This window comes from Hydra vulgaris, chromosome 02 (genome assembly GCF_038396675.1).
Source record: "Hydra vulgaris chromosome 02, alternate assembly HydraT2T_AEP".
Lineage (NCBI taxonomy): Eukaryota > Metazoa > Cnidaria > Hydrozoa > Anthoathecata > Hydridae > Hydra > Hydra vulgaris.
This window is the reverse complement of record NC_088921.1, coordinates 66,215,528-66,242,989: the sequence shown is the minus strand read 5'-3', so window position 1 is coordinate 66,242,989 and position 27,462 is coordinate 66,215,528. Positions and strand designations below refer to the sequence as shown.

The 27,462-nt window shown below is 27.1% G+C and overlaps 1 protein-coding gene across 5 annotated transcripts in view; it reads right to left on the bottom strand.

The window, feature by feature from the left end:
- Positions 1-27,462, bottom strand: part of LOC100199249 (uncharacterized) — a 98,766-nt gene that overhangs the window by 18,938 nt on the left and 52,366 nt on the right. For 2 of the 5 annotated variants that reach the window (XM_065791733.1, XM_065791734.1), the window contains exons 5-7: positions 20,731-20,778; positions 14,223-14,270; positions 5,016-5,438 (exon numbers count right to left, since the gene is read on the bottom strand). In XM_065791733.1, the coding sequence (XP_065647805.1) occupies positions 5,016-5,438; positions 14,223-14,270; positions 20,731-20,778 (519 nt within the window). The remainder of the gene's footprint in view (positions 1-5,015; positions 5,439-14,222; positions 14,271-20,730; positions 20,779-27,462) is intronic. The other 3 variants (XM_065791735.1, XM_065791736.1, XM_065791737.1) reach the window with 2 other exon arrangements.

Genomic DNA, 27,462 nt, shown 5'->3' with positions numbered 1-27,462 from the left:
CTTAGGACTAAAATAAAAAAGTTACAAACTATTGGTTTAAAGCAAAAGTAATGTCCTTGCTCAAAAAGAGTCCCAAAGCTAACTTAACAATAACAGACTAATTTATTTCACTTCAAGCTTGTTTAAAATGATAAAGAAGCTCGTCAAGGAAGCAATCGCGCTACAGTTGAATAATTTTTTAAAATAGTCTCACAACATTGTAAAGCAAAAAACCATGCAATAAATCTGCTAAAAACAGGGGATTTTTAAAATTAAAACCACAAAAAAAATTAATTTCCCTAAGTACAGCCCTAGTACATTGAGGGGGCTACTGGTTTTATATATATATACACACACACACACAAAGGGCGTAAGCCAGGAAAAAATCTTAAAAAAGCATTATCGCAATAATAGGACTTTACGTGTTGTTGGCTGATGATTAAAGAAGCAAAAAAAAAAAAAGATAAAGAAAAAAAAAAAAATTATTACAAACCATGCCTTGTGTTCATGGTTTCCCTACTCAATTTTTAAGAGCAAATTAAGGTCCTACATATGTAGAAAAATTTGACATTTTTTAGATACATTAATATTAGAATTTTTATTTTTTGGTAGATTATATTCTATAGCGGAAATTAAAGATATTTTTAATTTTTACTAATGTTAAATTGTAATTAAATTTAATTAAAACTATAATTAAATTTTCATGTTTTCACTTGTATTATTTTGAACAATCTTAAGTTTTTTCACATTTATAATTGTGTGATAAAGTTGAGAGAAATTGAGAACAAAAGACAATCATTTGCAATTAAACTTTGAAAGGATTTAATACTTTGATCTATTTTAATTGTGTACTTCGCTTTTAAGTACAACATTAAAATGTTTAAACAACTATTTACATATATTGTCTTATCTATAATAAGTATAAATATAAAAAAATAAATATTAAAAAAAAAATATATATATACCGTAGATTTCCCTAATTCCAAACAGTCCCTAATTCTGAACACCTTTAGTTCACTTATTGTTACATCTTTTATTTTTGTGTGATTTTTAAAAGGAAAACTGATTAATAAATTGGAAGACTAAGGTAATGAGAATATGAAAAAATATTTTCAAAATATATATTGATACCATTAAACTTTTTATTCGCAAGCAAAACACTTTTTAAAACCCGGAAAAACCAACTATATAAAACCAACTTAAAAAAAAAAAGACAATTTAAATTGCGTACTGTTTGATGTAAAATTTGATGGTGATTATTTATCTGGAAAAAAAAGTCAAAAATTAGCAATACTTCGTAAGATATCTTAAAAACAGTACTTTCCTACTTAATTAAAACCTTTCCCAAATTCCGAACAGATTTTGGAATAAACTTTTCTTTGAAAAGTTAGCATTTTTACGTGCTAGTAATTAACCACAATATTTAACAATAGTATTTTAACGTCATTAACTTAGAAACTCATAAATGCTTTTAACTTTTTTATTGAATTTCTAAACGTCTTGTTTATCTGATCGCTTGTTCATGAAAAAATTTTAAAGTTTGAAAAAATGAAGATCGCGAAAGAAAAATTAAACTCTGTATTGAGGCTATCAATAATAAGATGTCATATTCAGAAGCCACTTTAAGTTATAACATTCCTAAAACAACTATTTTTTACAGACTAAAAGGAAGTAACGGAGAGGCTTATAGTTGAACTTGTACAGTTTATGAGTAACATTGGCTTCAGCTTAAAAAGAATTGATATTTTAACTGTGGTTGAAAACTATTTGAAGGAATCTAAACAAACTTATTTATTCAAGAACGGTAAACCTACTATAGTAGTACAATAGTTTCATGAAACAATAAAACTACTAAAGTGGTACAATAGTTTCATGAAAAAATATGCAAAAAATATCTGTGAAAGAAAAGCTACTAGCATGCAAGCTGTAAGAGCGGTGTCTTCGCAATCAGCAATTATTGATGAATGGTTCAGCCAAGTTGACACTGTTTATTGAGAGCATAATTTAAATGAAAAGCCGTTTCATGTGTTCAACTGTGATGAAAGTGAATTGAAATTTGATCAAGGTGAAGTCAACATTGTTTGTCAAAAGGAATAAAAAATTCAAAACAACTTACCCTAACAAATGAAAAACATATGACTACAATTTTAATTTGGACATTTCCTACCTCATCAAGTTGTTTACAAAGGTCAAAATTTGATGAAATTTTCTGTTCAAGGTGGTGCTTCTGATGATTATTATTCTACCAGCAAATCAGGTTGGATGGAAATCAAAAATTTTGTAGAATGGTTTCGTTCAATTTTTTTAGTTCACACAAACAAACTTCAAGGATCTAAAATTCTATTTTTAGACGGCCATGCATCTCACATTAAGTTTGAATTAAAAAGATTATCTGAATCAAACAACATAATTTTATTCCGTTTGCCAGCTCACACAAGTCATTTTTTGAAACCACTAGATGTTGGAGTTTTTAAAACTGTAAAGGCAGAATGGAAGCGAATTGTAGAAGTTTACTTGGTTAGAAAATCTTATTTAAGTTTAAGTAACCGGCAGTTTCCAGTCATGCTAAAAGACCTTATTGCAAATAAAGGCTTTAAAGCGGAAAATGCACGCAGTGGTTTTGAAAATACAGGCATATTTCCACTCAATTGTTCTAAAATAACTCCAAATAAAAATGCAATTGGCGCTATTTTTCAACATGTAACAAATAACAAAATTGAGAACTGTTTTTTTGGAAAGTCTACCGATTCACTAGTTTTACTCGATAAAACTAATAAAATAAATTCAAAAAACTATATGAATAGACTTTCAACAGAAAAAGTGTTGCTCAAAGAATTAGATAGCATCCAAAATGCCATTAAACAAGCATCAAGCATTTGATATTAAAAAATCAGTGCTCAGTGTGCTTAGAGATAGATTAAAACCTCTTTCCAGTAGTAAAGAAAAGGGAACAATAATTAAAAGAACAACAAGTTATAACATGACTGAAGTATCTGCAATGGCTCAGGACGAAGCAACACAAGCTGCTAAAAAAAGAAAACTAGATGAAAAAGAAGCCAGAAAAGTTATTAGAGAAAAAAAAAATTGGACTCAGCAATTCTCAAAGAACAAAAGTTTAAAAAAAAGAAGAAAAAAACCTTTTAAAACTTAAAAAACCCCAAAAACAGTCTCAGAAATATAACAAAACAACAAAGATGTCTACTAGTCAAAATATTGAGTGTCTTCCTGCCGCCGGCTGTAATCCCTACCATATCAATCGCTTTTATATTTCCTGCGGAAGCCTTTGGGACGAAACTACAAGCAGCAAATGGGTTGCATGTGAAAAGTGTTTTAACTTGCGGTAGTGGTGTAGTGGTAAAGCGCTCGCTTCATAAGCGAGAGGTTCCGAGTTCGATTCCCACCACGTCCCTGGTAGTACCGCGCTCAACTTGTTTCTCCGCGCAGCGGCCTTGTTCGTCAAGGTTCGTGTTTCGGAGTTATAGAGTTGAGAGAGGGTTATAACCACTATTAAGTAGCCTCCTCATCTGTAGTGGCCTTCCCGGCCTTGGGGAGGTGAATAACAAAAAAAAAAAAAAAAAAAAACTGGTCGTGTATTCCTTGTATTATCAATTATCATGAAACAATCGAATTTGTGTGCAAGGAGTGTGAATAACTTTTATTAGTTTTTGTAGCTTGATGCCTTAAAACAATATTTTTTGAATACAACAACTTTTTCATTATAGTTTTTTAAAAACTATCAAATCTGTACAGCACAGCTAGGGTTGCCACCTCCCAATAAATAAGTATTCATTTGGAGATAGCAACCGTAGTTGTACTGTACAGATTTGATAATTTACAGGTAATAGAAAATTATAGATATATTGCTGCAATACTATTTAATAAAACCAACTGTGATACTATTTAATGGCGAAGAATAATGGCGTGGTTATAATAATGGAAGGTTATAAAATAATACTTTTCAGTGAGCAAAATTAAGGGGTTACTGAACAATGTTTCAGTCTTTGAATTACTGCCATTTCAAAATACAACTGCCTAAAGGTTAAAACTGCATTGCTATATGATAAAAAAGCACTACAAGCTTCCTATTTGATTAATGGGGGAGCATTCTCTAAGGATGCAACCAACCTGATACTAATAACTGAGGTTTCTTCTGACTAACGACGGTTAACTGACAGAAATGGCAGTGACTGTGAAGATTTTTTTTTAAACTGATTTCAAAAAAATAATGGAAGCTCTGCACCAACACTCTGCAACAACACAATGTTACACCCTTACATTAAAATAAAAGTAATTTTAAACTTTTAAAATCTTTTTATCTAACACTAAGCTAGAGGTCTACGCTAGTATAAATTATTTACTTTTTTAAATTGAATGCCATTTTTTGGGATTTAATATGTACATTCAGAATTAGGAACACGTATTCTAAATTCCGAACAAAAACTTGACTTTTTAAATTTAAAAATTAACAATATTCTTATAATAAATATACTTGTTGCTTAATATGGTTCGATTGAGTTTAGATTCCAGTTTATTTATTTAAAAAAACGTTTATTTATTTAATATAAAGTTCAAAAAGCAAGCGGAGTTATTCAATTTTAAGTACGATTTTGTTCGGAATTAGGGAAATCTAAAGAATATATTAAAAAAAAAAAAAAATGCTTAATGGCATTAAATTTTAAAAACGAAACTTTTTTGACAGTTTCCACAATCATCTTGTAATTTTTTAAATAGCTGAACCAACTTTTTAATTGATGATTGTAGATAAAAACACTATATATTGCATGGAAAGTTTTTTGAATATTCAAGTTTTATTGTGGTTAAAAAAAGTTTTTTTAGAGAACTTATTGACTTTAACACTTCAAAGTTCTCGCTCTTTTGATCTATGATGTTCAAATTAAGGATGTTTTTAATTTTTATTTAAAAAAAATTTATTGAAACTAAACTATATGACAAAAATATATTTTAATATGTTTTGTAAATATACAACTCTGCAAGAAAAAAAAATCTTGATAACTTGACATTATTTAAAAAAATACCTGGTTGAAATACTTTTCTGTGCTTTTTATAACCAAAGATAGTTTTTCTTTTTTTTCTTTTCAATCTTTTACTTGTTATTGATTCCTCTTTATTATTATTTTCATCTTTAGATTCAATTTGTTGTAATTTAAGGTCTGCAGGTTTTTCAACCGAAGAAACAAGACAAATATTTAATTGTTGGTCTATAGGTATATCTGGCAAATTTATTTCAGCATTTGCAATTAACTCATTAACAGATAAAACCTTCCTAGAATCCAAAACTTGTTTGTTAAAGGATGTATTATCCAGGTTTGCTGTAGAAAAATTTGTTTCTGTGGTATTTTTATTGGGATCAAAATTTTGTATATAATGTTCAAGCGATTGATTAGATAAAAAAACTTCATTTCTGCTAGATGGTATCTCATCAATAATATATGACATATCTATAAATAAACATAATCAACACATTACAAAAACCAGATTTAAACTGATAATTTATTAAAAAAATAGTCAATCAGCTGAAAGTGTGCAAAGTTGTTTGCACATTTTTAAAATTATTAGTGAATTAAGGTGGGTCATACTTTTTAAATTTTAGATATAAGAGTGTGTGGTTTTTTTTATGTATTATATTGGAAGAGATGTAAATAATTTAAATAGTTTGTGGGTGCAGGGCACTTGAAAAATATCAGTTTTTTAAAAACTAATCAATTTAGCACTTACCCTATGAAAATTCCATTTTCCAAATATGTTCAGACATAAATAGAAATAAACATAACAATTTTTATAGCTGATATTCTTAAGGTCATATAAACACAGTAAACCTAAGTAAAATTGTCCACCATTACTCATTTTACAAAAGAATTATATATTTAAATGTTAAAAATGGTGGTGGCCACAATATTTAGAATATGATATTGGAAGAAAGATGAATTTTTTTTTTCTTCCTTAAAAACTATATTTTGTGAAAGTGCAGGACATTTGAAAAATGTCAGTTATTAAAAACTCATCAAATTAGCAATTACTTTTTTTTCAGCTTATGGGAATTCAATCATTTAAAGATGTTTAGACACAGTAAATACATGAAAATTGAACATAGATTTTATTGCTGCTTTACTTAAGGCCATACAAACAGGGTAGATGTAAGAATAATGTTCACTATTGTAAATTTTAAAACAAATACTTTTGTAAAATAAGTATTTGTTTTTTTACTTGAATACATCTTTCAATATATTATCTATAACAAGGAAAACAAGGTACATACATCAGAGTTTCATTGTATTTTAAAAGTTACTCCCTTGACAATAAATAAGTAAATAAGTAAGTAAATTTTGAATCTCCTCAACTTTAAAGTAGTTTTAATAGCACATTGTTTATCTGTTTTTTCTAAACTACATAATAGCACTTAGAGAACATTTTCACAATGAGCATTCCATGAAGATGATAAAATATAAGGCATCACAATGCTTTTAATTACAAAGAAGCTTTAAATTTATAGTTTGGTTTTTCAATTTGGATCACAAAAGAGTTTTAATTGCTTAAATATATGGTTTGGTCCTACAGTCCATATCCATTTTACTTTGATTTTAAACCGAAGTGGCGCATAATCTCTAAATTCTTTTGCTTTTAAGATGGTCTGGAAAAATTCCCGCATAAATTGGATGGGTAATTTCATAAAGATACTTTTTATCATCTGAAATAAATTTTACATCTTTAAAGTCAAGTTCTATCCTGGCATTGGGAAATTTAATTATCACTATGCTTTCATTGAAGCTAATAACCTTACATAAAAAAGTTTTCCAATAGAACCAGAAAAGTTGTTTTTAAATGTAGTTTTTGTGTCAAATTAAATCTTAAAATGTCAAAAAGGTAGTAAGTAACTGGGGTCAATATTTGATTGGGGCCGGGGCTGAATTTGATAAAATATAGCCGTGGCTGGGTTTGTGACTGGGGCTGCATAAACACTTATGCATTCTTAAATATTTTTTTATTTAAAATTTATGTTATTTTGTATATATATATGCATAAACATCATTATGATCAACATGATCATCATAATCATAATTATCATCATGATCATCATTATCATCACCATCATCAGGCTTTAACCTTCCTCTTTTATGCTGTTTCTCTAATATAAACAATCTAGAGCATTTTCTTTCCTTAACTAAATCTTATTCATACAATATTTAAAGTACTCTCTTCAAGTTTTCTTACTTTTAACACTACCATTTTCTCCTGCAGCTTTTACCTCTCTACATGCTGATACTTAAATCACTTAAATCTTCTCCAACAAATGTTGCTCGATACGATGTCTTATTCGTATCTGTCTAAGATTATGCCTCCTTTTCTTGTCAAGTTGAGTCACACCACACATCCATCTGATCATCTTTTGGTAAATACTACACTATATAAATACTAAAGTTTATATAAATATAAATAGATATTGTATGCCATCATCTAAATAAATAGCAAACATATGTTTATACCCATAATATGTATGCATAAATCGCATCATTCTACTTTGCATTTTTCACCATCTTGAGCAGTTGCTTTATTAATCATTTATTTTATCTTTTTTACAAGCATATCTCGCTTATAAACAATTATCCTTTTATTATTCCAAGAAGTCATTGTAAAAAGGTCCTGTCTGATGTTAAGCTCTGTTATACTCAGAATAAAGATAAATAGATTAACCCATTGTTAAACATCAAAATCACTATGGCTTCCAATACTAAAGTTAATTCTCAATTTAACACTTCTACAGTTTGTGCTCCAGACATGATTTCTATCAAAGTCTTGAAAAAGTGTTCTCCAGAACTCTCTTCAACTTTTGCTTAACTTTTAAAAAGTGCTAAATAAGTGGTTCTAATTTTCAAAACTCTAGATTACACTTTGACCTCTCTAACTATCCTATGATTAGTTTTCCCTCTGTTGCTAGTTACTTTATATAAAGGTTTTGAGATTATTAAATTACTTCTTTCTAACCGCAGTATTAAAGTTATTCTTGAAGGCCTACACTCTTCAAAATTTTCAAAAATATCAAAATTTTTCTTTCAAAAATTAACATCTTTTGCAGAAGCTAAAGCAGCAGTGGCAATGGCTGCTTCACCTCTGTTAGATAATCCATACCTGATAGCTGCTAGAGAAACCCTGGTAATATCTAAGTAATTTTACATTAAACTAATGTCAGCTTTTTCTGAACTACATGCATATTCTGGCAATGGCACGCCATTATATGACCAGACAACAGCGTTGGTGTCAAATACATCTGATCAAATACATTAATTTTAGATTTCCAAATACAAATTTAAATACAAATGTATGTATTAATTATTATATCAGTTATAAATATATCAGCATTTTTCAAATACAAATAATTGTATTTTAGGTTTGGAAAAAATTAGTGGCATAACAAGGGTTTATGCCTTCAAGGGCGGAATCTGATTTTGCTACATTGTAGTGTTGTGAATGAAAACAAGCATTTACAGCGATGAAGTTGCATGCTGGAGCAAGGATGCTGTGCAACTCTGGTATCAGAAAGAACACTATAACAACATATATAGCATGCAAGTTCCATTATGTCTAATGTAAATTTGGGAGTTTCTTCCAGCTGATTTGAGGCTAAAAGTGAAGTTGTTTTTTAATGATAATACGCCTGACAGAGTTCATATAAGAACTTTAAATCATCTCCCCATATTATTGGTTTACTCGTTTCATTGGTTACTCTAGAATAAGAAATTCATGAAATTCTTCAGAAGGAGGTTAAATACATGGTGCTAACAGTCAATATATTGTGGTTTATGAAAGTCCATGCTCAAGACATCATCTTGTGTGAGCTTTACAACCCTGTGCAAATGACCAGTATTTTCTGCAGTCATGTCACAGATTATCATGTAAACATTTACTTAAGCATTTTATTCATCAATTAGCTTATATAGTTCCTTGTGAATGATAGCAAAAAATCCATTCTCACATTTAAGAATAACAAGTTTGATTTTGGTTGTCATGTTTTTTCCCAAAACTAATTGATACTCTTCCCCTTGCAATCTTCTATCTATCTGGAGACAATAGAGATCATTGTTTTGAAGTTTTTAAACAATTTTGGATTTCATTTTCTGTCCTTCAGAGAATATTCGTTTCAAGGCACCTGTCTGACTTGGAACCAGCACATTTTGACCCTGTTCAGCAATGGTTGCAAGAACATGTACCTTATGTGTTGAAATGTTTTTTTTCAGTACTAGTTAACCCGCTGCTTTAGTGTTTGCTCTTTCGTATTTCAGTATGCACTTAGGAGATGACATAGAAGAGGTTGGCAACTCTAGTGAGGAAGTGGCTACAGAATCTAAAGATTCTGATTCAGTTTTATGTATTTATAAGGGATGTAATTGAAAAAAGGCTTGAGGTTGAGCTTTTGAAAGTTGGATTTGTTTTCTTGGGTGGATTGATTCCAAAAGGGCTTGCTTGATCATTTAATAACTAGTTTTTCTCTTAAACCTTTTACATTTTCAATTAGTGTAGGTGACATCAAATAACTGAGAAAGTATTTTAGTGAACTTATCTGATGGTTTCTTTTTGCTTTTGTCATATAGATCAATCAGACTATTTTCTTTCTAATGAGGGCGTTAGATAAAAGCGGAAAGTCTAGAAAATCCCTCGTAGCTATTCTATATCCGTAACCATAATTTTTATTCGATCCACTCACAGTTTTTCACAATTGAACAGAAAAGTGAAATTTTCATAAATTTGATGGTTTGTCGGCATCTGTGAGATAGGTTAGCTTTTTTAACAGATGGAATCCTTGGATCCCTTTTCTGTAAAGAAAAGGAGAGAAGATTCTTCACCCTAATGCACCTGTTTTACTTTAGACCATTGCTAGAATTTTTATAAGACATTTTATTTTGGTTTAAAGGTGATTAAATGTCTTGCACTTTTCTTTCTCTGTAAGACTTGCAATTTTGCACTGAAAATAAGATATAAAAAATATTCAAAAATATTTCCAAATATTTTGAAATATTCCAGATTATATGTTATATATTTTCACCTGAAATAAAAAATAAATAAAATGTAACAATAATAAAATAATTATATATAGTGAACTTGCCTCATGCTGGAGTGAGTTTACACGATATAGCTGGGATCAAAACAAAGAAAATAAAATTAATAACTAGCTGTTAAATTTATAAACAAATGTAAACAGCTGACTGATATTTGCTCAAAAGCAGTGTAGAATGTCATATAAAAATCATTGTAAAATTGAAACCGGCAAATGTTCCTCAAATGTAAGAGGTTTCAGTTTCGTTAGGTAAATAATGATAATAGTTATTACCCTAATGCACAACTGCTAAATTTAGTGAATGGTTTGAACTTGCAACAAAATCTTTTTTGCCATTGATTTCTTCAACACTCTTCTGAACACCAGTTAGGTGACCAGATATCACAGCAACATTATTGTATGCTTTTCCTCTAAATTTTTGAATTTCTATGACATTACTTTACTTTTTTAAATAATTTGACTGCGGCTATTTCAAAAAACATTTTGAAAAAGTGCTGAATGAAAAAAAATCTGAACTATATCTTAGAGAAATAAACGATATCTAAACTTTTATCTCTACTAATGTTTTTATTTTGGCCCATTTAAATAAAGTAATAATTTACTGATAATGATATTTGCTTAAAGTATTATTAAAAGTCGTACAAAATTTTTTAAACTTGTATTATATAAATTATTTAATTGTGCATTTTTTTAAATAAACATTAAAAATAAAAAAATTATTTTGCTTTTGTAAATGACAACTTTCTTAGACAACAAAAGTCACTAATGAACTTTATGTAAGAATTATTTAAGTAGCCTTAAATTATTTTAGTATTTAAATAAATTTAATACACTTATAAAGATAAAAAAAAAAAAGTTGAATAAAAAATGACAAATTTTTTTAAAAGCTGTTACAATTAAATAAGTTTGATCTTTAATACTTTTATATTATTGAAACAAATATAATATATGTGAAATGAAGCATGAAAACAATGCAAATGATTTTTCATGTAAAGTATCAATGAATATTATATATACTTTTTTTATTTATATAATTATGCACTTTTTATAATGTTAATCTTTTAAAACAAATTTAAATAAAAAACATTCAAATGTTTAAACAAAGCATCAAATAGTTTTTAATGCATAATTAATTCTAGCGTGAATCTACATGGAAACTTAAAACACTATAATTTAAATTATATGCGAATATAACTTTAAACAATCATTCGAAGTAAATTCTTTCTTTATTTTAGGGTTTCTCATGATATTAAATAAACATAAAAAGATAAAAGATAATTATTCAAAATGTAATTAAAAATATAATTTAAATAAACTTAGCATTTTAGTTTGTTGAGTTTTATTTCAGCTGAGTTATAATTTTTGTTTTTGTGTTTTAGTTAAAGTTTTTAAATTTTATTTTTTGTTAAAATTTCTTTTCCATTTAATGGTTAAATTTTTAAAAAAATATTAAAAAAGTCTAAATAATCTAAATAATTTTTTATAATAAATACCATTAATTTAACAAACAAATAAACAAAAATTCCAATTTTCTTTTATAAATATATAATACCTAAATTTAATTTGTTGCCATTTAGTTAGCATTTAATAGTACTTAAAGCTTATTTTGCCATTTTAACAACATCTTATTATTTTCATTACTAACATCATCATCATCATCATCATCATCATCATCATCATCATCATCATCATCATCATCATCATCATCATCATCATCATCATCATCATCATCATCATCATCATCATCATCATCATCATCATCATCATCATCATCATCATCATCATCATCATCATCATTAATACCATCAAGCTAGTATAATGAAGTAATAATAAAAATACTCTAAAATAACACATTATAAACAATAAATTACATGACCGAAAAATACTGCTGCTAATGTTCAGTTCAGCTATATAAGCAGATTCTAATTTTCACACTTTTAAAACAGCTAAACAATGGTAATAAACAAAAGATAAAACAAGGTTTTAATTGCTTATCAAGTGGAGCTAAATTTTACATACTTTTTGCTCACTCCTTCTTTTGGATTGATTCAAAACTGTTCCAAAAGAAGGGTAAATATACCTTAGCCACAACATTTATTTTAGTACGAAAAACAAAGTTAAGTTAGTGTAAAAAAAATCAATAAATTAATATTATACCAAACAAGAATCAATTAGAATTAAATTGATTTTGTTGCTATATGGCAACAGTGAACAAGGGTTAGACAGGAACAGGAACAAAGGGTTAAAATAAAGTTTTTAGTCAAGTCTAGAAAAGTTTTTAAATTTTGAAAACATGTTGAAAGCCATGGTCAAATTGTCAAAACAAAATGTTACTTGCATGATCATATCATGACATAGCAAATGGCGGTTGCTTTTTTTTAACGGTGAAAAAGAAAGAAAAAAGAATCATCTAGAAAAAAACAAAAACTATTAAAAGTAAAAAAGAAATATATATATATATTAAAGAATAAATGAAAGCATTAACAAAATTAAGCCAAAAGAAAAAAAAAGTAAAAAAAAGTCAATCATATACAACAAAAAAATATCTTTCAATTAAAATGTATGAAAAAAAAAGAAGTTAAACGCTAAACAAAGTTAAGAAAAATATGGAACGTTTTTATAAATTCGAAAAGTCGAAGATGTAACAAAAATATATACTTTTAAAAATTTATTTCTATGTTTAAATGTTGTGTAATTTTATTTTTTCTGTGATTTTGTCCCTATTTTATGTTTTTTAATATTATGATATATGTTTTGTTTTGTGTGTGTGTGTGTTTGTATTGTGTTTTAATGTTCCTGATTTTCTCGTTTGTTGACTTTTCCTATACATTTTTACCCACCTAATCTATTTTTATCTGTTAGTTGGAGATTTTGATTATTTTATATTAGAGTGTGACGTGTTTATTTTAAGTTTTTTGGATTATTATTGTAACGGTTGTATTCTAGTAGTATTGATTATAGTTGTTAGTATTATTATTATTTTTATTTTTTATATTCAGTCTAGTTTTTCTTTATTTTTTGTTTGTTTGTTTTTTTTGTTGTTGTTTATTATAATTTTTTGTATCTAAAAAATCTCCTCGGATGTACTTATTCTTTATTTTACTTTTTATATATGTTAAGTTTTTGAAACTATTTAATTCTTTCTGTTTATTTTAGTTCATCATTCATTATATTGCACTTTTAACTTCTTTGAAATTTTTCTTGTAACAATTTTCTTCTACATTTTTTGCCTTTACTGAAATTTTCTTTCTTTCTTTATTTTAATTCACCCCCCCCCCTGGCCAAGAAGGCCACTACAGATGAGGAGGCTACTTAATTGTGATTATAACCCACTCTCAACATTATAACTCCAAAACATGAACCTTGACGAACAAAGCCGCTGCACAGAGAAACAAGTTCAGTGCGTTACTGCCAAGGACAAAGCGAGTGCTCTACCACTACATCACTATCGCATGCTATTGGGATCTTCCAGGGTACTTCTGTTTTTTGTATGTCTTGTAGCTGTATCTCTTTTTGACTTCTTTAATTGTAGAATTGGGAACACCTGTTTCTTTTTTATTCGATATCCCGAATAGAGTGCTCTGGATTTGCATTGATACATCTAATCACTTTTTTTTTTGATCAAGTTTTAAACTTGACAAACCTCTTTCTTGGTTTCTTAACTTTCTTTTTAATCTGTGACCTTCACTCCATGATTTGATATAACTGGCGGCTTACCTTTGAACTTTTTTGCAAGCGAATTAAAATATTACAATTTTTACTCCTCACTTATTCAAAATGAACGTTCTTACTTCTACTTGCAAATATATTTTCTTTGTTTACAATAAAGTTTTAAAAAACTACAAGTTTATTGTCTGAAAAGGAGTTAAGTTTGCTTTAAAACAAAATAAAAATATATATTAAATTTAATTGAGTGGTTCTTAAAATGTTTTTAAAAATCTCAAGGGTCATTATCGTTGCATTAAGTCTTTATAAAAAAAATGTTGGTTACCCTTACTTAATTTTCATAAATTTTGATATATTCATTTGTTCAAAAAACCATAGTTGGAATATTTGAAAAAATTTAATATTGAAATTTTAATTTTCAACTTATATTCTTGTTGTCAATATTTAATTAATTAAAAAATAATAATTAATAATATCAATAAAACAACTCTTTTTTATTTAAAATTACCTGTTTCATTTAAACTTGCATGAACATTTAAATCTTGTAATTTCATTACTAATAAAAAAATATAACAAAAATATACATGATTTTATATAGTTACTAAAACAGTCTTCAAATTTTAGTCAACATTCAAAACAGTTACCCATAAAGTCACCTTAAGACATTTAAAATCAAGGTTTAGCTATGTCAACTTGTTATTTAGCTATTCTGAGTTTTTGCAAGAAATTATTGGCAATGCTATACCTTGGAATGCTTTTTTAAAAAGTTTTATTACTTTTAAAAAAAGCAATAAAATGTATTTATTAATAATTTCTTTTAATCTCTTTCAATTTCTTGATAACTTCTTTTAGAATTGCATAATTCTTTTTAATTTTGTAAAAAAGTTTAAAAAAAATCTGAAAAATATGTTTTTACAAAAAAATTTTCTTAAAGATTTTAAATCTTGATTTAGAGTCTCTAAGAATATTGCTTATAAATAATTTGCTTATAAATAATATTACTAATAAATAATTTGCTTAAAAATAATATAAATAATAAAAAAATATAAAATGTATTATAAATAATATAAATAAATATAAATAATAATACAAAATAACAGTATAATAAATTATAAACAATAAATACAATAATCAAACCACCAAATCAAAACTAGTTATTTTGTATTTGGTAAATATAAAGAAAAAGAAAAGTTTTTAGTAAAATTGAAATGAATGTCAGGAAAAAACTAAAACCTTTACTGTGGAGAGTGGGTGTGATTCAACTTTTATTTTTATGTACCATTTATATAATAAATGGTATACAAATTGCACATTGAAAATAAAATCATCGAGACAATTGCTATCATGCATAAAATCAAACACCTACTTAAAACAAAGAGCTACTTCCAAATCTATAAAAATGTGAAAAGATGTTGAAAAAACACATAGTTTTCCGTGAGGCTCTATCTCCTTTTTTTCAATTATCAGGACCGGTAACTCTTCTCCATTTGAAACTTGGTATAGATGTAAATACAAGTTACATTATTTTATACTTAGGAGGATGAACAATGGATTTTAATAATTCAATTTAAGAGTTCATGTTTGTTTCATATTCTGAGAGGCAGACAAGTTTTACCACTCAAACTTTAAAAGTTCCAAACTTAAAATAAAAGATCTAAATAAACAACTATATTGATTTTCTAAACATACTTACAATAAAAAAATAAGACAAAAAATTATTATTTCATTTAAATTGTATAAGCATTTTATCATTATTTCTATAATAAGGGTTACAAAATTCAAACTTGCCTGATAAGATAAGTGAAAGCAACTAAGGCATATCAGACTATTTGATAATTTTGAAAAATCATTATTACAAAAACCTGTTATATGGAAAACCTGTGTAAAATATTTCAAACTTAAAACTAAAAAAGTAAAAAAAATTATGTTAAACTACCATGAAATGTATGAAAATTATTAATTTATTAATTTTTTGTAATTGACTTTTTAATCTAACTATAGGTACTGCATCCATGCATGTTTTTAATGTAAGTATTTGTTTACACCTACATAATATTAATTCTATGTGATATAAAAACGATAGAAAATTTATTCAAATTGTCAAAACTAATTATTTTTATATTTAAAAAAAATACTATTTTAATAAAACAACATTTATGCAAAATGTCTTCAAAAGTTTGCAAGTTAATCGATATCATCAATCATGGCAGAGTGGATATCATTAAAAAAATCAAGAAAAAAGAGTGGATAAAAGTGATATAAGTCCTAGAAAAGATATGCTTGTATTGAAATTACAAAAAAAAATTAAATAAGGAAAAATCAATTATTCTATTTGTAGTTTCAACAAAAAAACATACAAAGAATTGCAACAAACCATTAGAAAACAAGAAAAAAAAATTTCAATTTGACTTTGGAAAAACAGGAATCATTTAGTAAAGAATTTTAATAAAAAGCAAAATATTAAACTTAGCATTTTGCTTTTTATTAATCTAGAAAAATCTAGATAATATATGATCGCTTTCCAGACAATCCAAATTATTTACCTTCTCTACTAGATTTATGTCTTGTTTCTAATCTTAGTCAGTCTTCAGTTTCTTTCACCCTTAGGTGCTTCTGATCAAAATTTGATTTCTATAAAACTATTATCTCTTCATTATAAGAATTCCCCTATATTGTGATATCATTGCACCTCTTACAACTACCTTGAAGCTGACTGGGATTCTTTCTGTGATTGACTTTTTGATGGGCCATGGGTAAAATTCTTTCTTCTTCCTGCTGACATTTGTGCTTCTTATGTAACTTCTTTGATTCAGGTTGGTATGGAATCTTTTATTCCGTCTAAACAATTTCAAGTCAAACCCCACTCTCCTCCATGGTTTTCTACTCATTGTGCTGTTATAATTTTCAATCGTAACAATTATTGTTACGATTAATGGCAGACTCGATGTAGATTCTGCCATTTATTCTTGACTTGATAAGTAGCCAACACTCTCTGATTGTTTGGAGGGGCATTTGAGCTTGAAAAAGATCTCACTTCTGCTACAGTATGGGGCTCTCAGTGGCTAGTAAACTTAAACTCAAATTTTTTCAGCTAATCATTATCGCAATAATTTAGATCTTCCTATATTTATGAATGGTAATGTACTCGATGAGTAATCTACACTTCGACTTCTAGGATTACTTTTTACTTCTGATCTTTCTTGTAAACCATATATCAAATTCTAAAGCAGATCTTCGAGTGATGCCTTTCTCTTTTAGACAAGGTGCAAAAACGCATTTTAAACATAGTAGGACCTGGATTGGCAGCAAACCTTCAACCATTGTCATATCGTCATAATGTTTCTTCTTTTTCTCTTTTCCATAAAAAATACAATGGGCGCTGCTCAAAAGAGCTATTGTCTCTTGTGCTATCTACTAATATTCATATTCATCATTCAATTAAATCTCATCCTTTTACTGTGACTATTTTTAAGTGTTCCAAAAATTCTTAATCACCTAGTTTTTTTCTTTGAACATCAGGTTTTTGGAATTTGCTCCCTTCCTCTTTTTTTCCTTATTCATATAATTTGCAATCTTTTAAGTCATCTCTTAATTGTTACTTTGCTTTATAAACTTCATCTTTTCTCTTCCAGCAACTTTCTTTAACAGTAACTCAAACATGAAACATCAGTTGGATGGTAAGAACTCAAAAAACCTAAAATTAATTCATTGTGGTTGAGTTCATTGTTAGAGTTTACATGTCTATGTGGTTTAAAATTAAGGTTGAACACATACTTTCTGAAGGGCTATGGCAAATAGAGTTTAAAAGCTTAGCCCTTTAAAACATTAATCATATAAAATGTTATGCCAACAGTTCAAAGTTCAGCTTGGTATACTTTTTCTTAGTCTATCATACAGATCATGCTCTGCTAGGGGAATGTAAATGTTATTTTGAGGTCAACAATATAATAACTGTTTAAAGAATTTCATTTTATTATTAACAATATTTAAATCATACAAATACACAATTTATTATATTTGTAAATCACAGTATAGAGTTAATTAGAGGTCCTGGCAACAAAAAAAATTTAAAGTGGTAATAATTCAGCTTATAAATGATCTGAGTTGGCCTTGGCAATCAATTAAAAGGAGAGTTTAACAGGAAACCAAAGCATCAAGCTTTGGTTTCCTGTTTAACTCTTTTTATATTCTTATGAAAATAAAGTGTCTATTATTAAAAATAATTGTAAAAATATCTATAAAAAATTTCTCAAAAGTAAATAATAGGCAAATTATTATAAATTTTTATGAGTGTTATTAAAAATCAAACAATAAAAACTATTAGATAAACTCTCATGTTGAAAAAAATATGTTTTTACATCCTTTCTTGGAGATTTCTTGGAGTCAATTTTTGTTCATTTCAATGTTTTATTTCCTTTGTGTCAATCGCACTTCCAAAACCATTTTCTTTATTTTTATCCTCAGACAATCATGACAATTCAGAAAAAATTTCATTTTAACATAGCAAGCTAATACGCACAATTCTTAATTCAGTACATTTTATATTCTATTTAAGATAAGCTCCAGAGACCTATAAAAGACTTTGGTAAGCCTTAATATGTACTCCACCAAGCATTCTTGTTTAACAAGGATTGAGTTTTGGGTTTGTATGTGGAAAGAAAGTTGCAAATAAAAATAATTAAATATATAAAAATAACACAAAAAAAAAAAAAGTAGTCAATTTGATTATAGTGTAATGACTCTGGAGTCATAGGTAAATTATATGATGTTCAAAGAAAAAAACAGCTGAGACAAAAAAGGCCACTCACACTTATTATAAAAAACTACTTATATACGCAAAATATGACAACTTTTTAAACAATCACACATTGCTTAAGTGATTGCATAGTTATCAACCTATACAAAAATATCTTACACTAAAATATACATACATTTAAATCATGTGCAACTAAATCATTATCTTAGAGTATAGCTGCAAGATCACTTGCTAAACGTACACAAGTACAGCATTCAATGGAAGACAATAAATCTGAATGAACGATTATTGGATATTTGAAGATGCCCAAGACTGTTAATAATATCATTTAGTGCACCAAGCCATCAGATAGCATCATTCCTGGAAAATCCTGTGGAAGACAAAGAATTATCACACAAACCTACATGATATGAGGTTTGGCTATGCAAAACATAAAGATTTCAAGTTCACAAATTCTTACTCAACTGCATTCTAGTGTATGTATTGTGCCCATATAGTTTAAAGATGTCTTGCCAAAGACTTTAATCTTTAACTGTATTGTAGTGGAATAAAGCAACAGCTTTCTTAACAAAATATATGTGATTGCCTCAAATTATGCAAAGAACACAAGGATTGGGCTGCTAAAATGTGACAATGGGCTATGTTCTAAAACAAAAAACAAGTAAAGTATTAGAAGTATGCATTAAAAATGAGCATTTTGTATTGAGACTCATATTATGGCAGGTATATATCCAATCAAGCTAAAATAAATTTTACCTGAAAGCTAAAACCCTAGGTTGCAAACATCAGTCTAATTTCAACTACTGGAGTGTAAAGACGTTTTTATCCATAATTTTAAATACAGCTGACTTTGTGCCTACAAAACCATTCAAAAATTCTTTTACATTACTTCCACTGAAAGACAACAGCAGCTAAGATACATAGAACATTAGTGGAACCATTTGGCGACATTGTTCCTTCAGAACAAACATGCAGAAAATAGTTTCAACAATTAAAGTGTGGGGATTTCATTCTTCTCAATTAAAATGAAGAACATCCTGGAGCTGAGAGATAAGGAATTAAAGGCATTACTTGACAAAGATCTATGCCAGACACAGGAAGAGATTGCAGAAACATTGAGAGTTGATTAATCAAGGGACACCAAAAGACAATTTTTTTACATGCGAACAGCTGCTCACATGACAAAAAAGTTTTCTACATAGAATTAATACTGGTGATGAAAAGTAGATACGCTACACCAACCCTAAATGCAGAAAAGCATGGGTCAAGCCCGATGAGCAACCAACATCAATAGCAAAACCAAATTCATGATTCCAAGCTCATGCTCTGCAATTGGTGAAATATATTATGAGCTTAAACGAAACGGGAAGATTGATGAGCTGAGCCAAGCATTAAAGAATAAAAGTTTGCAATATGCAGGACAAATTTGAAATACACAAAAGACATGCCAAGGTTATTTTTAAATATGACAAAGCGCAACCCCATGTTGCAAATGATATAAAAAACTACCTGGAGAAACTTAAATGGGAAGTCCTACCTCACTCATCATACTTACCAAACATTTCCCCCCCCCCTCCCTTTACTATTTGTTCTTGTCGATGACATATGGCCTGGCTGAGCAGCATTTTTCTTCTTATGATACCAAAAAATGAGTCAATGACTGGATTGCCTCAAAAAACCAAGACTTTTTCCAGCGTGGAATTCACATGCTACCTGAAAGATAAGAGAAGGTCGTAGCTGCCAATGGACAGTATTTTGAATGATCTGAGTCTGATAGTCTTCTCAAAATAAACTGTTAAATTTTATTTTTAAAAACGTTAAAAAAATGCATACTCCCAATAGTTTGCAGCAAACCAAGTCAGCTGGCCACCAAACTAACGCTTCAATCCTGAAACACCTACTGTTTAGGCAATAGACCAGAAAAAAAGACTTTTCATAAAAATTAAAATAAGTGTAAAAAATGTGCAGAAATATTATCACTAAGTAAAAAAATGTTTTTGTAAACAAGCAATTTTGCAAATTTTCATAAATTTTAATACATGTGTTCATTCAAAAAATTATAGTTGTAAATATAAAGAAACACAGATACAGAAAAACAGATGCAAACCATGTCTAATCAATTTTGTTTTCTTGTTGTGATTGTTATTACTACTACTTAACTACTATAGGCTACCATTTAAAAAAAAAATAAAAAATTACAAATCATACAACTTATAAAAAAATTTATTAATACTTTAAACATGTTTACATAAAAAATTACCTGTTTCATTCAAATTTGCATGATTATTTATATCTTGTAATTTCATGGCTAATAATAAAATATAATATAAATATACATAATTTTATATATTTGCCATTGCTAAAACAGTCTTCTAAATTTTAGTCAACATTCAACACAACCTCCCACTAAGTCACCCTAAGGACATTCGAAAACAGGGTTCAGCTATGCTAACTTGTTATTTAGCTGTTCTGAGTTTTTGTAAGAAATTATTGTGATTAAGTGTTCATATCATAAATAATCCTTAAAAAATAAGTTTCATGTTAATTAATCTTTTAAAAAAACAAATTATTCATCGAAGTATTAGCTAAAACTTTATAATTTTTGACGCTTTTTTTTTTTTTTCTGGAAGGAAATTTCAGGCTTGTTGAATACTGGTCTGATTAATCCGCTTTTGTAGTTAATAAATGATGTCAATACAAAAAAGTTTTTTTAAATGATTTAAACTTGAGTTATACACGTTATGTTTAGGTTTTCCCTTATGCAATTAATTTTTTATATAGAAGAATAATTAATATAAAATACTATAATAACTTTATATAAAACCTATAATAACAGAATAAAAATAACACGTTCAATAAAACACTTTAAAAGTCTAACTTATATTTATTTACTTTAAAAACAAAATTAATATTAGTGCCATAAAATTTAAGATATGTAAATTTAAAAATCATACTGAAAAATGTTCTTTTAATAAAATCTTAGAACCAAAAATACTTTTTTTCTTTGGATTTAGTAAGAAATACTGAAAATACATTTTATTTCACAGTAATCGAAAACAAAATATTTTAATGGCAATAAAAATAAAACAAATTAGAAAAGCAGTAATTTTTGTTTATTTACAATTTTTATTTTGTTAAAAGTCTCCAGCTGAACTAAAATGTTTAACGTAGTACATTTTTTTATAAAAGAGGTAAACCCTATGTAATCTTTTAATTTAAATTGTTTAAAAAACTCTGCGGTAAATGCATTTATTATTCAAACCAGATATTTCTACAATGGAAAAAACTATGCAGATTGATGAAGTTGATCTCAATAAATAAATTGTTTTGGTAATTTTAATAACCATAAAACATATTTTCTAATGTTTATTTACAAAATAAACATAACTTGTCTCAGCATGTGGGAATCCCTTTAACAAAACTATACCTTTAAATGCTATAAAGAATACACACAACACACATAACCAAATATCTTTGACAGTTTTAATGAGGAGCTTCCACTACTGCTGCTTGCATAATTGCATCTGTGGCAGCATTCTTTCATAACTTATTTGTTGATAGATTATAATACATTTTATGCCAAACATTTCTAATAAAGATGCTAACATACTAATTGATAAAAAACCACACACAGGGTGTTTTTTTGCCACATTTACCTCAGATGCATTTTGACATTTAGTTTACTCCTTTTTATCTCAGAGGATAAACCTTATTTTATTCCATGAATAACTATCAATAATGATAATTAGAACATGATAGAATCTTATTCTTTTTAAAATATCATCCTTTACAATGTTACAAAAACATTCTGGAACACATAGAATATGTTGCAAAAACATTATGAACATACAAAAAGTTCTGCACACACAAAACATAAGCAAAACCCTTTTGAGTAAATAAAAATGCACAATGATGTCTTCTGTTTGTGGACAACAATTCATAGAAAATTCATTTATTGTTTTTAATGAATTTAAAATAACTATTTTTAATATATTTTAATGTATTTAATATATAATACAGTTCTAATGTATTTTTAAAATATAATATAATTCTATTCTTATGCAATTATTTTATCTATAAGTTAAATAATATAATATAAACAAATATTCAAAATAAGAGTCATGCAAATATTTATTACTACTTGTGTAACACTACTCACTTATCTCACTAAACAAAATCTACAGTTGCAGGTCTGCGCAGTAGTAATAAAATATATAATAAATGTACAATTAAAATATAATTAGAAAATACATTAAATATAATGAAAAACAACATGAGACCAAGGATGTACTCATCGTACTCTAACATGATAAGGTTAAAGTAAACTTGTAAAGAAACAAAATGATTAGTAAAATCATAATATTAAATACTTTGAATAGTGTGTAGAACACTGAGAACTTAACTGAGAACACAAGCCAGTGATAAGAAACAAATCAAAGAGCAAAGGTTAGTGGTTTGGGTTGTCTGGAAATAGACAAAATCTGAGTAAATAAATAAGAAATTTTTAGGCTTTAACCCAAGCAAGATGGTACTAGAACCAAACCATTTAGTACAATGAACATTAAGTCACCAATATATATATATATATATATATATATATATATATATATATATATATATATATATATATATATATATATATATTTACAAAAAATACAAAATGTATTTACAATTTTTTTCCTATGCAATTTTTTTAAAGCGTACTTAAGTTTAATAATATATAAAAAAAGTTGAAAGAATATATTATTTTGAATAAATAAACAAAATTGACGAGGAAACATGAGGGATTTGTTTGTTTATTTATTAAAATGATGTCATAACAACTACATCCAAAACAGGATATTCGAAGAATGCTGTTACAGAAATCAGAGAAACTGACTCCCTTGAAAATAGCATCAACCGAGCTGGCAAAAGACATTAACACAGCAACTGGGAAAAATGTCAGCTCTTCTTTTATTCAATGGCACCTACTTAAATCGGGATTATGAGGGTGTGTTGCAAATCATAAACCATTATTACAGTGTGGCAATAAAGAAAAACGACTTAAATATGCAAAACAACACAAAGATTGGGCCCAGGAAATGTTTAATTGGGTTCTGTTCATCGATGAGTCCAAATTCGAAACTTTTGGAACGAAAGGACACCAATATGTTTGAAGAAGAATTGAAGAAGCCTATCAGCCAGAGTGTTTAAACCCTACTATTAAACACAGAGGAGGCTCTTTACAAGTTTGGGACTGTTTATCTTCATCTGGAGTAGGTGATTTGATCAAAATAGGGGGGGGAGGACAACTCACCAGGGAACGTTTTGTGGATATCCTAAGGCACCATGCTGTATCATCCGTAATGAGACTAATAGGTCATAATTAACCCGGAATGCTGAAGAATGTTTTGAAGTACTTCAAAGAGAATGGCACAACATACCCCAGAATTTTATAACTAACTTGTATGAATCTATTCCCCGACGAATATTGGTTGGGATTGAGGCAAAAAGAGGACATAGTAAATATTAAGAGTTTTTTATGAAGTTTGACATTAAAAAGTTTGTAATATTTCAATATTTTGTGTGAAATAAATGTGTTTTAATAAGTTTATAATTTAGAACTACAAACTTAAATATTAGAGAAGAATTCTCCAGGATTTTTTGAAAAAATGTAAGTGGTCTAAAGTTTATTTACAGTACTGTATATATATATAGACCTCGAAGGGAATTGAGAGCTTTAGCTCTTGCCCACACTCTCCTAAAATGGTTTATGAAAGCAATTTATGGCTCTTGCAGAAGTAAAATTTTTTCTCTTAAAAGTATAGTTATAATTGTCACTAAAATAAAAAAAGGCAGTCATTTTAATAATTATTTTTAATAATTCTTCAAATGCCTGCATTCTGTAACAATAAGAAAATATAAAGCTATTTTTATAAGCAATAAAAACAACACTTGTCTAAAGAATTTTTTTATGCTGCAATGATATAAAACTTGTATTCTTGTAATATTAACGTAACAAACATATGCTTAACATGGCGCGACAAATCTATGAAAGTACAAACTTTTGTTAGAAAAAGAAGGCAGAAAAATGAACACCACGTTTCTATATTTTTGCATATGGAAACCTCAGCCTAATATTTAAAAAAATACGCATTACTTCAGCAATTTTTTTTCTCCAAATAATCATGTGATTTATTTAAAAATTAGTTACCAAAATTTAAAATACATTTAAAGACTTTAAAAGAAACCATGCTAAAACGTGATTATTTTATTCAATAATGATACTATTAAGTAAAATAACTAAGTACGCTATGAAAGATAGTAATTATGTTTTACCATGGTTTTTGAATGTGTTAACAAAAGCATGCAAAATTTTACTTCAAAATAAACTTAAAATGTTGAAAAGAAGTTTTGCTGAAAAAACTTTTATTTAATTTTTAGCTCTTTTTATTTTTTTTATTTGTAAATAAATTGAAAAAAATTCATTATTTAGTATCAATGAATAACAACTTACAACAGTTAGGTCATTGCATATTAATTATCATTAATTTGCCCGCACTTTGCAAATGCCTGAAAAATTGGTTTGAAGAAATAAAAATTAATTAAATTCAATAAGCATCATTGATATATCTAACAACTTATTAACTGGAATAAAAATTATTTGAAAATAAAACTTCCTTAAATGACATATATCTCTTATATTAGACATTCGTCATTAAATAAAGATACGAACACCAATGTTCATTTAAAAAAAACAATTTGTCGCGCCCTGGGCTTGTAACAAGTATAAAACCAAAATTTTGTAATTAACAATCAATTTTTTTAATGAATGAACAGATAGCTCTCGAAAAACCAAAAGCTCTCCTAAGAAGCTGTTTAGAGAAGCAACTCTCATAGCTCGCCATGTTCGTTTTAGGAGAGCTTTTTGCTGCTCTCGCACTCATTTCTTCCTGCCGAGGCCTGTATGTATATGTATATGAATATATATATACACATACATACATATATATATATATATATACATATATATATATATATATATATATATATATATATATATATATATATATATATATATATATATATATATATATATATATATATATATATATATATATATATAAAATAGGTGTGTCTATGTAATAAATTAATACTAAATTTAAAAAATTTTTAGGGGTCGCTCAAGACGCTTAAACATCCAACAGGTCCCTAATATTGTGAAAAAAAAAAGTTCTTTAAAAGCATATCATGTTGGGTCTCAAAAGAAGTGCAATTTTATAAAAATTTCAAAAATAACAATCATTTTATAGAAAGATTACTAGTTTAAACTTAATGGCTTAAAAACTATTATTTTTTAACAAAAAATGAAAAAGTACATATTTTCATAGTTTTTTTTAAATAAACTTGTGTTTCCATAAATTTTTTTAATTATTTTTGAAATTTTATATAGTTTCACTTCTTTTGAGACTCAATATGATATGCTTTTAAAGAACTTTTTTTTCAAAATATTAGGGACCCATCTAATGTTTAAGGGTCTTGAGCAACCCCTAAAAATTTTTTTGATTTAAACATTTTTTAAATTTAGTATTAATTCATTACATAGAACACATTAAGGGGGTATCATCAGATACTTTCAAAAATTTTTATTTTATGACGCACCCTAAAATATGTACATATATATATATATATATATATATATATATATATATATATATATATATATATATATATATATATATATATATATATATATATATATATATATATATATATAATTATACACAAAATTTCCAGGAAGCAAGTGGAGTGGCAAGCCTTGTTTGTCCACATTAAAAAGAAACTTTTTTTAGACGCACTGCCAACGGCAGTTAGCATCATTTAACTTTTAAGGCGTTTCAATAGTTCACAGCAAAAAATTAAACATATCTACTAAGAAAAAAAAAAATTTTAAAAAAAAAAATTGTAACGAAACTAAAATTTTAATTAAATAAACTAAAAATAATTAATAAGTTAAAAAAAAAAATGAAAGAAAAAATTATTTTATGAAATTTTTATACTTCTTTTTTTTAGGGTGGTTGTTATTTTTAGCTTACAAAATTGATACATGTTGAGGAAAAAAAACATTTTATAACAATTTAACAACAATTGAAAGTTTTGATATGCAATTTTTTCACGATTTTTATCAGCCCGTATATATTTGAAACTATTTGTGAAACTTTGTTAATATTTTTTCTTACATTTATTCGTTTTCACATCTTTTTGCCTTTAAAAATGTTTTTGCTATATTTAAAATTTTTCTCAATACTAATATAATAGAAAATAAGAAAATAAATTTATTTGTTTGCTATTTGTTTGTAAAAAATATTATTTGAATAATAAATTTTGTAATGACGAAAAAAATTAAATAAAAAAATTGCATGGTTATGTTTATAAATGTATTTACCACATTTGATGCCTGTCTGAATTTGTTTCCTTTATATTGCCCAATTTCTAACGCTAATTCGAAATACTAGAGATAATGAACATAACAATTGCTCTGTTTGAAAAAAATTTATTCAAAAACTTTAAAAAAAGTTTTAAATAGGCTATTAAAAATTTCGTTAAAAAAGTTCAGTAAATTACAAAATACTGTGCTTTAATTAAATAAATACCGTGCAGTAAATTACAAAATACTCATGCTCCAAAAGCTTGCGGGCATTAGCCCACAAGCATTAGGAGCATGATCAATATCAATAGTTCAATAAACTATCGAGTTTATATGCATAATTGGGAGAATCTAACAAAAGTGCAGACTATTTCAATGGGAGTAGAGAAAATAAGCAAATATTTTGAATTTGAATATTAGTATTAATGACTTTAGTTTTTTACATTTAAAACTTATTAAAACTTATTAATACTTGTTAAAAATAAATAGCAATTAGTTTTCTTGCTTTCCTGTCCATTGATAAAAACAGCAAAATTTAACAAAAATATTTGAAAAACGAATTTCAAAATTGCCTGTATTTCTAAT